Source organism: Argopecten irradians, chromosome 15 (assembly GCF_041381155.1).
Source record: "Argopecten irradians isolate NY chromosome 15, Ai_NY, whole genome shotgun sequence".
In the NCBI taxonomy this organism is placed as follows: Eukaryota; Metazoa; Mollusca; class Bivalvia; order Pectinida; family Pectinidae; genus Argopecten; species Argopecten irradians.
Window position 1 is genome coordinate 32,514,026 of NC_091148.1, and position 16,979 is coordinate 32,531,004.

The 16,979-nt window shown below is 33.2% G+C and overlaps 1 protein-coding gene across 4 annotated transcripts in view; it reads right to left on the reverse strand.

The window, feature by feature from the left end:
- LOC138309234 (calmodulin-regulated spectrin-associated protein 1-like) overlaps positions 1-16,674 on the reverse strand; it is a 42,689-nt gene extending 26,015 nt beyond the window's left edge. For all 4 annotated transcript variants that reach the window (XM_069250389.1, XM_069250388.1, XM_069250387.1 and 1 more), the window contains exons 1-10: positions 16,278-16,674; positions 9,223-9,318; positions 8,748-8,853; positions 8,386-8,495; positions 8,021-8,106; positions 7,178-7,337; positions 6,326-6,464; positions 4,696-4,938; positions 4,148-4,372; positions 3,716-3,833 (exon numbers count right to left, since the gene is read on the reverse strand). In XM_069250389.1, the coding sequence (XP_069106490.1) occupies positions 3,716-3,833; positions 4,148-4,372; positions 4,696-4,938; positions 6,326-6,464; positions 7,178-7,337; positions 8,021-8,106; positions 8,386-8,495; positions 8,748-8,853; positions 9,223-9,318; positions 16,278-16,364 (1,370 nt within the window). In that variant the 5' untranslated portion in view covers positions 16,365-16,674. The remainder of the gene's footprint in view (positions 1-3,715; positions 3,834-4,147; positions 4,373-4,695; positions 4,939-6,325; positions 6,465-7,177; positions 7,338-8,020; positions 8,107-8,385; positions 8,496-8,747; positions 8,854-9,222; positions 9,319-16,277) is intronic.
- Between the last annotated feature and the right edge of the window lie 305 nt (positions 16,675-16,979).

Genomic DNA, 16,979 nt, shown 5'->3' on the forward strand with positions numbered 1-16,979 from the left:
TTACCTATCCTGTTGATTATATTCCATACCTACATATAATCACATTATCTCTCTGATAATTACCTATCCTGTTGATTATATTCCACACCTACATATAATCACATTATCTCTCTGATAATTACCTATCCTGTTGATTATATTCCACACCTACATATAATCACATTATCTCTCTGATAATTACCTATCCTGTTGATTATATTCCACACCTACATATAATCACATTATCTCTCTGATAATTACCTATCCTGTTGATTATATTCCACACCTACATATAATCACATTATCTCTCTGATAATTACCTATCCTGTTGATTATATTCCACATCTACATATAATCACATTATCTCTCTGATAATTACCTATCCTGTTGATTATATTCCACATCTACATATAATCACATTATCTCTCTGATAATTACCTATCCTGTTGATTATATTCCACCTACATATAATCACATTATCTCTCTGATAATTACCTATCCTGTTGATTATATTCCACATCTACATATAATCACATTATCTCTCTGATAATTACCTATCCTGTTGATTATATTCCACACCTACATATAATCACATTATCTCTCTGATAATTACCTATCCTGTTGATTATATTCCACACCTACATATAATCACATTATCTCTCTGATAATTACCTATCCTGTTGATTATATTCCACACCTACATATAATCAACATTATCTCTCTGATAATTACCTATCCTGTTGATTATATTCCACATCTACATATATAATCACATTATCTCTCTGATAATTACCTATCCTGTTGATTATATTCCACATCTACATATAATCACATTATCTCTCTGATAATTACCTATCCTGTTGATTATATTCCACATCTACATATAATCACATTATCTCTCTGATAATTACCTATCCTGTTGATTATATTCCACACCTACATATAATCACATTATCTCTCTGATAATTACCTATCCTGTTGATTATATTCCACATCTACATATAATCACATTATCTCTCTGATAATTACCTATCCTGTTGATTATATTCCACACCTACATATAATCACATTATCTCTCTGATAATTACCTATCCTGTTGATTATATTCCACACCTACATATAATCACATTATCTCTCTGATAATTACCTATCCTGTTGATTATATATTCCACATCTACATATAATCACATTATCTCTCTGATAATTACCTATCCTGTTGATTATATTCCACACCTACATATAATCACATTATCTCTCTGATAATTACCTATCCTGTTGATTATATTCCACATCTACATATAATCACATTATCTCTCTGATAATTACCTATCCTGTTGATTATATTCCACATCTACATATAATCACATTATCTCTCTGATAATTACCTATCCTGTTGATTATATTCCACATCTACATATAATCACATTATCTCTCTGATAATTACCTATCCTGTTGATTATATTCCACATTCCTACTGTTGATTATATTCCACATCACATTATCTCTCTGATAATTACCTATCCTGTTGATTATATTCCACACCTACATATAATCACATTATCTCTCTGATAATTACCTATCCTGTTGATTATATTCCACATCTACATATAATCACATTATCTCTCTGATAATTACCTATCCTGTTGGTTATATTCCACACCTACATATAATCACATTATCTCTCTGATAATTACCTATCCTGTTGATTATATTCCACACCTACATATAATCACATTATCTCTCTGATAATTACCTATCCTGTTGATTATATTCCACATCTACATATAATCACATTATCTCTCTGATAATTACCTATCCTGTTGATTATATTCCACATCTACATATAATCACATTATCTCTCTGATAATTACCTATCCTGTTGATTATATTCCACACCTACATATAATCACACATTATCTCTCTGATAATTACCTATCCTGTTGATTATATTCCACACCTACATATAATCACATTATCTCTCTGATAATTACCTATCCTGTTGATTATATTCCACATCTACATATAATCACATATTATCTCTCTGATAATTACCTATCCTGTTGATTATATTCCACACCTACATATAATCACATTATCTCTCTGATAATTACCTATCCTGTTGATTATATTCCACATCTACATATAATCACATTATCTCTCTGATAATTACCTATCCTGTTGATTATATTCCACATCTACATATAATCACATTATCTCTCTGATAATTACCTATCCTGTTGATTTATATTCCACCTACATATAATCACATTATCTCTCTGATAATTACCTATCCTGTTGATTATATTCCACACCTACATATAATCACATTATCTCTCTGATAATTACCTATCCTGTTGATTATATTCCACATCTACATATAATCACATTATCTCTCTGATAATTACCTATCCTGTTGATTATATTCCACATCTACATATAATCACATTATCTCTCTGATAATTACCTATCCTGTTGATTATATTCCACATCTACATATAATCACATTATCTCTCTGATAATTACCTATCCTGTTGATTTATATTCCACACCTACATATAATCACATTATCTCTCTGATAATTACCTATCCTGTTGTTGATACATATATATTCTGTATTACATCCATTCCTACATATAATCACATTATCTCTCTGATAATTACCTATCCTGTTGTTATATTCCACACCTACATATAATCACATTATCTCTCTGATAATTACCTATCCTGTTGATTATATTCCACATCTACATATAATCACATTATCTCTCTGATAATTACCTATCCTGTTGATTATATTCCACTTCTACATATAATCACATTATCTCTCTGATAATTACCTATCCTGTTGATTATATTCCACATCTACATATAATCCATTATCTCTCTGATAATTACCTATCCTGTTGATTATATTCCACATCTACATATAATCACATTATCTTCTCTGATAATTACCTATCCTGTTGATTATATTCCACATCTATATATAATCACATTATCTCTCTGATAATTACCTATCCTGTTGATTATATTCCACATCTACATATAACCACATTATCTTTCTGATAATTACCTATCCTGTTGATTATATTCCACATCTATATATAATCACATTATCTCTCTGATAATTACCTATCCTGTTGATTATATTCCACATCTACATATAACCACATTATCTTTCTGATAATTACCTATCCTGTTGATTATATTCCACATCTACATATAATCACATTATCTCTCTGATAATTACCTATCTGTTGATTATATTCCACATCTACATATAATCACATTATCTCTCTGATAATTACCTATCCTGTTGTTTATATTCCACATCTACATATAATCACATTATCTCTCTGATAATTACCTATCCTGTTGATTATATTCCACACCTACATATAATCACATTATCTCTCTGATAATTACCTATCCTGTTGATTATATTCCACACCTACATATAATCACATTATCTCTCTGATAATTACCTATCCTGTTGATTATATTCCACACCTACATATAATCACATTATCTCTCTGATAATTACCTGAATCCTGTTGATTTATATTCCACGCCTACATATAATCACATTATCTCTCTGATAATTTACTATCACTGTTGATTATCCTGTTGATTAATTCCACACCTACATATAATCACATTATCTCTCTGATAATTACCTATCCTGTTGATTATATTCCACACCTACATATAATCACATTATCTCTCTGATAATTACCTATCCTGTTGATTATCTTGCCAGGCGATCACTGACTGACGGATGTTATTTCTGTCGTCCTGGCCACTGAGTGACTGTGAACGCCGCACTGGTTTTTTCTCCTGTTTCGTCTCATCATCTATCAAATGTAAACAAACCGTGATGAAATCAAAACTTCCCATCATATTGGTTTGGTTTTTGTGTCCGTTTTACTGGAGGAAACCACTTTTAATGAACCAGCTAAGATATATTCTATAGTCAGTTAAATTGATAATTTCATATTCGTTAAGCACACATGGTCTCAGCTTGAAATTTTTCATGCACTACAGATAGTAACTACATTATAGAAACATCTGACTGTGATGTATAATAACATAACACCAGAAGGTGTATATTATTATACTGGAATGACATCATTTTTCTATCTCAAATTGACTGAATGTAGACACCTACCATGTGTGACGTCCGTTTCTATTGGTCCACTGCCATAGTGAGGCTGTTGTTGTAGCCGTTTGTGGAGTAAAGGTTGACGGGGAGGGACGGCCGCCCCGGGCCCCGGGGTCATACTGATGTCGTCCGACGACGGAGACTTCTGGAAACTCTGCTTGGTGACATTACTGATGGGAAGGTTACCTATACCTGCACTGCTCAACAGTTTGGCTGTAGAAGGTCTCGGGCCTATCATAGATATCAGAATTTATCACGTTACCTGGTATACTTTTATACATAATGTTTTCTTTATTATTTTTTCAAAAGTAACTTCAATAATGTGAAAAATATAACATTATATAATACACATTTTTTACAATGTATTTACTATTTTCTGTATCATAAAGAATGTTTAGATCAATCAGTACGTGAGTTTGAGATAGCGATATCACAAAAAATACTTAAAATATGATGTCATTAAAAGATGGGACTAACTGACAGTAAGTTGTAGTTTACCCATGTCATGTTTGCTATCTCCTGCCATATTATACTTATATTACTATAATACTGACCTTCCCCTTTGAGTGAGTCCCCCGGACAGTTAGCAACACAGTCCAGTGCCTGAACCTCAAACCAGTAAAACAGCTCTGCTAACATCACGTACAGGTTCTGTCGCAGATGATCACTCGTGTACAGGAAGTCTTCGTACGTCAGCAGGAAACATCGCCCCGGCACATAATTATCACAGAAATTCTTCACTAGTTGTAAGTTATACAACGAGTCAGCAATCCCGACACTGGACTTTAGACATATATCTGTGAAATAGAATGACATACAGTTACACTAATACAATACAGGCAAAGCAGTTCTGTGGTTAAGTGTAGAATCAGGTTCTATCAAATGACATCATTTACAATGCTAATTTATCTCTTGATCTGCCTGTTATCCAGTGACTTTGCCCGTGTAATGTATGTAATGCAATACGACACTAGTGTAATAATAACTTGTAATCAATTTGATGGCAGTTGGACAATAGAAAACTGATGAGTGTAAGAATGGGTAGATTACTTACCATCAAATTTGAGGGCAGTTGGACAGTAGAAACTGATGAGTGTAAGAATGGGTAGATTACTTACCATCAAATTTGAGGGCAGTTGGACAGTAGAAGCTGATGAGTGTAGCTATGGGTAGATTACTTACCATCAAATTTGAGAGCAGTTGGACAGTAGAAGCTGATGAGTGTAGCTATGTGTAGATTACTTACCATCAAATTTGAGGGCAGTCAGACAGTAGAAGCTGATGAGTGTAGCTATGTGTAGATTACTTACCATCAAATTTGAGGGCAGTTGGACAGTAGAAGCTGATGAGTGTAAGAATGGGTAGATTACTTACCATCAAATTTGAGGGCAGTTGGACAGTAAAAATTGATGAGTGTAGCTATGGGTAGATTACTTACCATCAAATTTGAGGGCAGTTGGACAGTAGAAGCTGATGAGTGTAGCTATGGGTAGATTACTTACCATCAAATTTGAGGGCAGTTGGACAGTAGAAGCTGATGAGTGTAGATATGTGTAGATTACTTACCATCAAATTTGAGGGCAGTTGGACAGTAGAAGCTGATGAGTGTAGATATGTGTAGATTACTTACCATCAAATTTGAGGGCAGTTGGACAGTAGAAGCTGATGAGTGTAGCTATGTGTAGATTACTTTAGAGCATCAAATTTGAGGAGCAGCTTGTGTAGATTACTTACACATTTGAGGGCAGTCAGACAGTAGAAGCTGATGAGTGTAGCTATGTGTAGATTACTTACCATCAAATTTGAGAGCAGTTGGAGGGCAGTTGATTACTTACCATCAATTGACAGTAGACAGTAAGCTGATGAGTGTAGCTATGTAGATTACTTACCATCAAATTTGAGGGCAGTTGGCAGTAGAAGCTGATGAGTGCAGCAGCAGGCTGGTCACTATGCACGATAGGTATACTTTCCGTCCACTACCTTATCAGCTTGTAATTAACCATCTAAATTTTTAAGAAGGACATTCCCAGCCTTTCACAAATAATATATTCCGTTGTCTCGACCATGTGGTTTAACCACATGTGGTAGTGTTTACATGCAGCTATGGGTAGATTACTTACCATCAAATTTGAGGGCTGTTGGACAATAGAAGCTGATGAGTGTAGGAATGGGTAGATTACTTACCATCAAATTTGAGGGCAGTTGGACAGTAGAAGCTGATGAGTGTAGCTACAGAACACCCATCACCCACATCACTGAGGAAATCTTCTAGAATAGGGACGGTCACAGACTCTCGGGGAGTCGATCTGCTCACAATCCTCACCTACAGCGGAAAATATCAAATGGTAGATCAGAGACTTGCACAGTGTTCTTAAAGTCCATCTAATACTGTTCAAATACTTTGAATAGACATAAAGCAGAGTTATGTGAAATATATATGTCAGAGAATTTGAAATAATTTTGTGTGACCAACTACCAATTATAGCCATTTTTTTCTTTGACACCAAAAATAATTCTTTGGCAAACCAAATCCAATTTAGTATTCAGGTTAATTACAAATATTTGTTGTGATCCAATTTAGTTTTCAGGTCACTTACAAATATTTGTTGTGATCCAATTTAGTTTTCAGGTTAATTACAAATACTTGTTGTGTTAATTCCAATTTAGTTTTCAGGTTAATTACAAATATTTGTTGTGATCCAATTTAGTTTTCAGGTTAATTACAAATAATTTGTTGTGATCCAATTTAGTTTTCAGGTCACTTACAAATATTTGTTGTGATCCAATTTAGTTTTCAGGTTAATTACAATATTTGTTGTGAACAATTTAGTTTCAGTAATTACAAATACTTGTTGTGATCCAATTTAGTTTTCAGGTTAATTACAAATATTTGTTGTGAACCAATTTAGTTTTCAGGTTTACAAATACTTGTTGTGATCCCAATTTAGTATTTCAGGTTAATTACAAATATTTGTTGTGAATCCAATTTAGTTTTCAGGTCACTTACAAATACTTGTTGCTACAAACATGGTTTACCTTTTGTTGGGACTCTCCCTGGATGATCTGGTCAGCCTGACCTTTGAACTTTTTGTCGAGGATTTGCTGTGTAGATACACAGATCTTATTGGTCCAGAACACGAGGCCATCATACACGTCATTGGGCAGTTCACTGGAGGCATTAAACGTCGTGTACTTCCTGGAATATTACAGAAAATCTTAACATTCTGATCACAAAATATCCATATCGCAACACCATTGAATTTTATATGATTTAAAGATGCTCCACCCGCTGACAGAGCATAAATATGGTACCCATCAATTTAACAATAATTGGTGTTTAATATCGTGTATATGTATGTCTATTTAACACAAAAAATCATTTAAATAATTTAATTTTGCTTTCTTTGCATGCGCAATTAATACTGCATTCCAAATAGGACATAGTGCCATGGAATTTTTCGGGATGCAATTAATTATTTTTAATATTTTTATCTTGAAGTACAATTGGAGGCTCAAACTTTTCAATGATGGTAATGGTGTAAAGTAAGTAACTTTTGTAACTGAAGACAATTACTAAAACATCTGCTCCTGTTTTTGATAGAGAAAAATTACCATTTGTCAGCGGTGGAGCATCTTTAATTTACCAAATTAAGTTTATTCTAGTAAATGTTTATCACTTAATAGGAAAAGAAGCAATTTCCTTTTAACCATGTTCCTAATGGACTAATTATTTTCATTTTAGTGTTATATCACTGAAAAATATTGCCATGGATACACAACAGGAAACTCAATCCTCTCACATTATACTTGTATTAGAGAGCTATCTCACTGAGCTATACTCCATTAGGACTTCCCTACCAGACACATTACAACTGTTACCTGACAGCCTGTACTATCCTCTCCACGCTGACCACCTCACTAATGTAAGCCATCATAAGGGCGTCAATCAGAGACAAGTGGGCGTTCTGTAAAATAGGAAAAATATATAATAAATATAGCAGTTAGAAACGACTGATACACAAACACTACTATAAATGACCTTACGATGCATTTGCTGTAGAAAATGTGAAACTAATATATGCGAAAAATGTTTTAGGTAGGTATTGACTGAGTTTTCTTGAGTAACATTTCAATTACATTGTCTAGAGAAAACAATGCAATATTCCCAAACACTCTAGACAAACTAATAATCATAATTTTTCCCCCCAAGAACAGATACCTCTGTAATATGACGGGATACTTACAGTCTGGAATGGAGCATTCTTCATCAGGATGGTTTCTGTCACTTCTGTGTCGTCGTTCTCCCCCACATAGATCCCCTTCCTGCTCAGTACCTGTATTATACTCCAATGTCCTGTTTACAGATACAGTTATCTCCCTTACAAGAGTTGTTATACAAGATGTTGTCAACACTTATAATAAAACCTTACTTTCACTTTCACTTTCCATACCTATCTATGAAGGTTGATAAATCTTATCACTTCAGGTCATTAATGGACAATCTTGCTTGTTTATGATGCATTTTGGTGATTCTGAGTTGTTAATGATGCAATCTGGTGTATTATCATGTATTATCAACAAAGACGGCTAAGATTCTGTACATTACCTTTCCATTGTGAAGTAGATTCTCCAAACATGTTAGAACAGGCTCGACAGTACAGCTCACTGGTCGTCATCAGGTTAGCTAGGCGAGGCTTCACATGGATTGACCCCTGTTAATAACACCAAACTTATGTCTAAATATAGATGTAATAGGTCGTCATCAAGTTAGCTAGGTGGGCTTCACATGCATGTTTGACCCCTGTTAATAAGTATATTAACACCAAACATATGTCTAAATATAGAAGTTATAGGTCGTCATCAAGCTAGCTAGGCAGGTCTTCACATGTATGACCCTGTTAATAACACCAAAGACACATTTCAAAGTAATATATATGTCGTCATTAACTTAGCCAGGCCAGGCATGCAGGATTCTGGACTTTATATAAACCCTTACATGTAGTTTATTTCATCCATGTTTTTGGGAAACATAAGAAAGTTCATTCATTGATTGACGACCAAGTTAAAGTATTTGTACATACCTCAGGAGTAGAGTAGAAAGGATCCTTGAACTCCTTGGGCATGTTTTCCTTGTAAGCCTTTGTTAGGATCCACTGCATCGAACAGCGCAGCCTCGCCTGGAATAAAGGAGATCATGAGTTTTCCTAAAAGTATGAAGCATTTTAGCCTGGAATGAAGGAAGACCATCACGATCAGTTACTAGTATTTGGGTAATTAAGTTAATAGACTAAAAATGTAATCTCCTCAGGAAATAAAGCAGGTGTTGGGGTTTTTTTTTTTGTGTTTTTTTTTTAACTTTACTTAATATCTATATCAACCGCTGGCAATACACATGAGTTCAAATTCTTAGCCATTTAAATCATAAGTTAAATAAAGCTCATACAAAATAACAATATTTTATCAATTTTACAAATTCATTATTTTATTTTGTCGATGTGATAATAACTGATATTTTAATGGTAAAGTGATTAATGTAGTAAAATAGATATAGTACTGCAGGATGGGATACAATGTATATTGTAAAATTTTATAATCAATAACCCCATGCTGGTCATGTGTTTATGTCACTGTGACCTAAAACATATGTTGCTGTTTTTTATGGTTGGGCTTTATTGTAGTACCATGTAAGAAGTAGCTATTTAGTGTTACAACTGTATCATCATGATCAGTGTAACATGGTTAACCACAACATTTGGCACTAAAAAAATTATTATAAATAAAACCTACACTCCATACCAACATGATAAAAGCATTCAAGTTCTCAAAACAATCTACAGTATCTTGTTGATCCCAGTTTTCCCAGCTGTATACAATATCATCAGATGTAGGATACTCTTTGTGCCAATTAAAGTACAAGTCATGTGAAACCAATCATGGCAAAAAATTGGCAGGCATGAAATTAATTTAATTATAAACAAGAGATGGGTAATTTATGAAAAAACGTTTGAAGGGAAAGTTTTGGCAGCAGGTCGGCTATGAGAAAATAATTACAATGCATTAAATAAGCTTCTAGGCAAAGTATGTACCTCTTGAAATAACAATGACTAGATCTAGATTGTATTTTTATTATATTTTACTTCTTTTTAGTGATTCAAAGAACTGGACAAACTAATTGATTATATTGATACTGACTGCAGTCAGAGCAACAGAGGAGTATTAATTGTTATGAACAATAATAAATCAAATGCTAATTATTTTGATAAATCAAAATATCAGGCCTTAGTCAATGATCATCAAGAATCCTTAATCATTATGTATTAAGGTACCGAAAGAAACCTCAAATAATTTGACAATGGTGTAACTTGTCTAAACCAGATATCAGCATATTTGACTGGTATAGCCAGGTTTCTGAATTATAAAGGTTTAAATTACTTCTTGTACTTAATTATAACTGCCTTACATTTACGCAGGAATATACAGGGTTCCAGATTACACAAGGGCCAGTTATGTGTAAGGTATAGGTTTTTATGAGATTAATGTCCCATTAACAGCCATTTGCATATACCTTTCCTCTTCTAAAATGAAGTTCTCATAGTGATAGTTTTTTGCAAATAATATTTAATTTTCATTGAAAGCATAATATATAATATGATGTTATTGTATCTAAAGGCAGTTAAATGTGAATTAAAAAGTCATGATTGGCGTGGGGATGGGGGGTCATTTCACCACGGCTATGATATTTTGATCCCCCCCCCCCAAAAAAAAAAAAAAAAAAAACAGAAAAGAAAAAAAAATGCCTTCCACATGCTAGCCATAGGTCTAACTTAATCCCAATTTGGAGTTTATCATTAATGTGAAGAAAAAATCTTGTTTTCAAGTGTTATAGTAACTTTTAGAAGGATGGGGTTCATTTTACCATTGGGGGGGGGGGATTCATTTCACCATAATGGTATTTTGACCACGGGGTCATTCTACCATGGGGGTCAAAATACCATACTACACCGGTACATGTTATTACTAACTCTTAGGTGCAATTTTACAATTTTACATGTTATTATGACCTTTTCAAATATGACACAGACAACTATTGAATGCTCTACTACAGTACATGTTATATATTGACTGTGGAGGCATAAACTCTACATTGTTTATACCCAGACAGACAGTAGCAGCTGGTCTAGATCCATCGTTAGCTATTACTGCATTGTAACACTTCCTGCCCACACCTGACAGGTGCCCCAACATTCAAAAAATTATATGCCCTGATTTCTTTAAACAAAAGTGCAGATTTTAGTCAAAACTTAAAGATGCTCCACCACCGACATAGCATAAATGATATTCATCATTTGAACAATAATTGGTGTTTACTCGTGTATATATATGTCTAATTAACACAAACAATAATATAAAATAATTTATTTTGCCTTTGGTGCATGCGCAATCAGTACTTTATTCCATATAGGATATAGTGACACAGAATTTTTTTCGAGATGCAATTAATTATTTTTCATATTTTTAACTAGAAGTAAAATTAGAAGCTGAAACTTTTCAATGGTGGTAATGGTGTAAAGTAAGTAACTTTTGTACTTGAAGAAAAATACTAAATCGTCTGCTCATGTTTTTGATAGTGAAAAAATACCATTTGTCAGCGGTGGAGCATCTTTAGATTTCTCCTTACGTAACTTATGAAAATTTATGACTTGAGTCAGTTTTTGACTTGAGTTTGCTTCAAGAAATTGGGTCCAGACTTTCTACCCACACTATGTACATGTACACTGTACTGTTCTAATTATAAAAATATAAGTAATTCATGTATATTGATATCAGGTATCTAAACAATTTTCATTTCTTATTGATTTCCTCAAATATGTCGCCAATTCTCTCATGGTTGGTGTGTATTCAAAGTTCTAAAAATAGTTTTGTTTGTGTATAATTGCAGCTTCTTTTGAACCAAACAAACCATACATCCCCGAACAAATATCTCTGATTCATTTATTGATTTATAATCAAAATGATACTTATAATTGTTTTTTTTCGGAATTATAAAATTACACCTTTGGTAGTATTGATGTGTAAAGTTGGCACTAAAATGCTAGTTCATGTCCATCATTTATAAAAGTAAATCTGTGTATATAGGTATATACATGTACGTTAACTGGTGTAGTAGTGATAACACTTGTAAAGTCCTCATTCAAATCTAACAGATATATGGAACACTTCCAATCTATGAACTAGGGTAAAGATAACACCACATCTCAACAAACCTGACATGTATTATATGTGTGTTATGTAACAGTAAAACAGAAAATACCTGTGGATTACTTTATAGAAAGATATACATGCACATCTGAAGTACTGTACACATTATATAATATAACACTTTGAAAGGACCCATAGAATTTCTGGAAATGGGTGACTGAACAATACCATTATTACTGGTATTGGCAATATACATTGAAAAGGCCCGATTTGTATGTTTACTTAATTTTTAGCAAGTAATGTTGATAATAAACCATTTTTTATGGTATATTCATTAATTATTGACAATAATTATACCTTGAAGGCCTAGATCTTAGCCAATCCTCCGCATGTGGCCCAATGATAAATTATATAAATGTGGTCAAGGCGAAAGTTGGTTCGGTTTGGTCTTATTTTGGTTTTACACCCTGTCATATTTAACAGCAAGAGTCTGCAGTTATAAGGATGTATAGGTCTACAACTTAATAGAAGGTGTTGAAAAGGTGGAGTACACTGAGAAAAGACAGAATTACGAGTTACTGGACAGATCAAGAGTGTTACGTCTATAATAGCTGTCTGCAGTCTGGGAATACCTCAAATGAGAAATCAAACCTAGCTGTACATGTTCTCTCAAAGTAATTGTTATATTATATAATCAACTTTAACATTGGTTAGGATCTTGATTGATAAGTAATGTATATGTTAACAAACAAACAAATTGTAATATCAGATCAAGTTTTCTATCATAGATCAAGTTTTCTATCACACACTAGTTTGTTATTTTTTTTTAATTTTTGAAGAAAACTTTATTATGAATTCAGTGACAAGGTTTGCATTTAACTTTAAGCCAATCCCCATATCCTTTTTAAGCAAAGAGGACATCACTTTTTTATACTTCTAATTCCAATTACATCAGGGGATCCTATTACATCTGAGGAGGACCTCCATACAAACCTTAGGTGATGTTGCAATTTAACAGGTATACATACCGTAAATATATATGACTCACTCATCAGTCACACAAAACATCAAATATTACATCCATAATCTGGCCTGATGGAAAATTGAAAACCTCACTTGAATGTGTAATTGTACATGTGCAATTCATGTGCACCAAAGCATGGCTTCCATGTATATGTATATCAGTAGGTGTGACCTCATGCTAGCTATACCAGTATATTGATGACACAGAAGTGGTATACATATTGTATTTCATAACGTGATCGACTGATAGTTACATGGTAACATTTCCAATCAATAGAAAACTGAGCAATTATCATCTGGTAAACCAAATACATATGGTCATAATGTACAAGACATATGAACTTATATTATAAATGGCTTTTAAAAGGTAACCATTCAACTCATTGAACTGGATAACTTATATAGAATTCAGGAAAGTTTTAAATCTTAAGGTTCATTTTCTTCATTTAAAGAAATGAATGATATTAATTACAATGAAAAATTAATATCTAAGAATATTGATATAATCTCTTAGGCAATTAATTATATATAATAAGGACAGTGATCATGACCGATCAGTATATATGCAGGTGAGGAAATTAATCCATTGACAAGCAACAGTTACACTTATGCATGACACACATATATACTAAATGGTATTATACCCGTACCTATGATAGCATAATTTATGTAGTCAGTAACATTTTTTCAAAGATATCCCTCTACAAACTTAACAACACCATACAAGACACAAGGTTCAATATAGCTATAGACAGAAGACAAATATGAAAACTTAAACACATAATGTTGTGTCAGTGATATTCACAATCAATAACTTTTCAGAGTAACTGTTACTTTAAATTTTTTGTATATTTTTTATATTTTTTTTCTAGGAATATGTATTTTTAATATGGCTAATTTTCTTTATTTCAGGAAAATAATCACGCCATATTCAGAAGGTTTTTTTTTTCAAAATTTCTGTAGGGATAAGGCCTTTATTATATATATTCTGCACGCCCTAACTGCACACAAATTTAAAACAAATCACTGATTGGTGATGACTTAATCAGTTTTTAACAAAGAAATATTTTCTTGAATGTTTGTAGCTATAAATCCCCAATATGGATAAGGAGTAGAAAAACAATGATGTTCTCATAGGTTTGTTGATCCTGAGCTCAGTTTCACAAACAGTCCCTACAATTAACTATAAGGAATTCTTTTTAAAACTCAAAATTCTTCATAGGAAAGCATTACAGATTTTAAATAATGCTCCTTAACTAAGATTTTTCCTTACTGTCTGCCTTAATGCTGATTTTCCTACAAGTTAAAGAATTCCTTTAAAGTTAAAGAATGTTCATGAAATTAATTACCTTGGACCAGTAATGCCTGTATGCAATAATTCCTTATACATCTCATATTTGACTCAATATGTAGCAAGGCAATGGGTGTGGGGTTTAATTGCAAAACATTTTCTAGATGAATGTTCATCAAATTGTGTGTATATACCATGCATGCATGCATATATACAGGGCTTTTTTTCAGCATGATTTGGGGCCGAAAATCGGCCCCATTCCCCATGGCGAAACCTCTAAATTTTTCCCAATTCAATCCTAAAATTTCCCAAAATCAAAGTTTCTTGAAAACTATCCAAAAATATTGCATGAACTTAGTTGGTTAAGGCTTTAAATATTTGCGAATTGGCTTCAAAAAAGTATATAAATTACACTTGAAATAAAAAATCTTAATTGTTATGCTTTATTTCATATTTCATAATTTTCCCAAATCTTGGTTTTGGCGCTCCATTTTCCCCAATTCAAAGCCACAGGCCCCATTCCCAAAGCAGTGAGAAAAAGCCCTGATATAGTGCTGGTGGTTTAACTAATGTTGGGTTGCTCACAACACACTTTTCCCTATAAAGACTTCATTTTGTTAATTACCCAAAAAGAAAGACCAATCTGTATCTTCTGGTAATTGCACAAAAACAAAAGACCACTCTTTGTTAAGAAATTCCAGAATGGCAATAAGAGAATTGTGCCATCTCCAACCTAATAGCCAAATGCAGCCAAATCAAAATTACCGCTAGCACATTTTTGTCACAACCTGTAGACTGGAACCTGCAACTTGACAGGAGTGCAAGCAGGCATCAAAATCAATCAAATCACACTTGAGAAGTTTATATATAATTAGCCAATAACACTAGGCTGCACCATTCCACTTCATATACCAGAGAATGGGAACTAAAGAATATCTACTTTCCAGCATTTCATTTTTTCATTATATATATATATATATAAGCTTATAACTTATTTTCCTAATGAGTGAATTCAAAACATAGCAATGTCCATCGATCTGATGTCTTATGAGAATCCACTTTGTCGTTAACGATGATGACACAAGATCTTGACTTGAGTGTTGAACAGTACGTGGCATGAGTGGGGTTATTATATAAAACTTGCATGTACACATATAGAGAATACATGGTCACTGTCTTAAAATGTAAAATGTGGCAAGGGTTAAGAAGGAGGACAAAAGTGGCAGCCTCCTGCGAGCATATTCCGCATATGTTCAACAAACATGTCCCACTTTCAAACAATAGATCAACCAATAGGAGTTCGATGGAATCAGAGCATGTTTTCCGTCAGTGCCGAATACAGCAAAAATATATGTGTAGGTGTATTCCGATATGTAATATTTAAGAGTTGGTTTTTTTTTACCAGTTTGATTCTATAAATAGGATCACTGTGTCAGTGTAACAGTAATGACAATATAAGTAATGAAAGCGGTAATGAACACACACGAAAATGAATTACAAAGTAAATAAATAAAAAGTTTGATTTAAACTGGGTATAAAGTGTATTGGGTACTCTTGTTTATATTATTTCAAATGAGACGAATTCGTTCATTATGATTCATCATGCTCCATATGTGTGTTTACCTTTTGCGAGTCATATTCATCCATTGGAATGATCTCAATAACACCATTGTCCATTCCTCCAGAACTGTCTGCAGATTCGGTCTCCATGATATCGAGAAGTTTGGAACAGACTAATTAAAAGAGTCCGTTTCGATGTCGATGGAAAATTATGTTTATGAGATTCAGAGACGAGACGACAAACATCACTCCCTTTCTGTATGCACTGTTCTGAGATAGTACATGCCAGTAATTCGACAATTTAAAGACAACATGTTTGTACAGTGCAATTATTTCGTTTCTGATTACCAATTATGGCCTTTTTTCAATGCGTATAAACATTTGTCGGTCATTTTTCTGACTCGGCTGCATGTTTCTCATCTGACATATTCCGTTTGGTTGCGCATGCGCATGGAAAAGCAAGATGACTTCCGTAATCAATAACCTGTCTCACAAAGACGTTTGGTGATAAAAATCTGTATCACTTACACGCTTTTCTTGTCTGAAGTTATTCGATAAACTTTTACAAAATTGTATTTATCTTCAAGGTGCTAAAATATATACACCACAAAATATGCAATATATACGTATACATGTAACAACATATCGTAGCTGATGCAACAACTTATACTTGCTGACACTATCTCGAATTTTTCTTTGGATGGTTCTAATGCGGCCAAAAGATATGTCTGTTTAGGGTCACAATGGCAAACAAATTAGGATTGG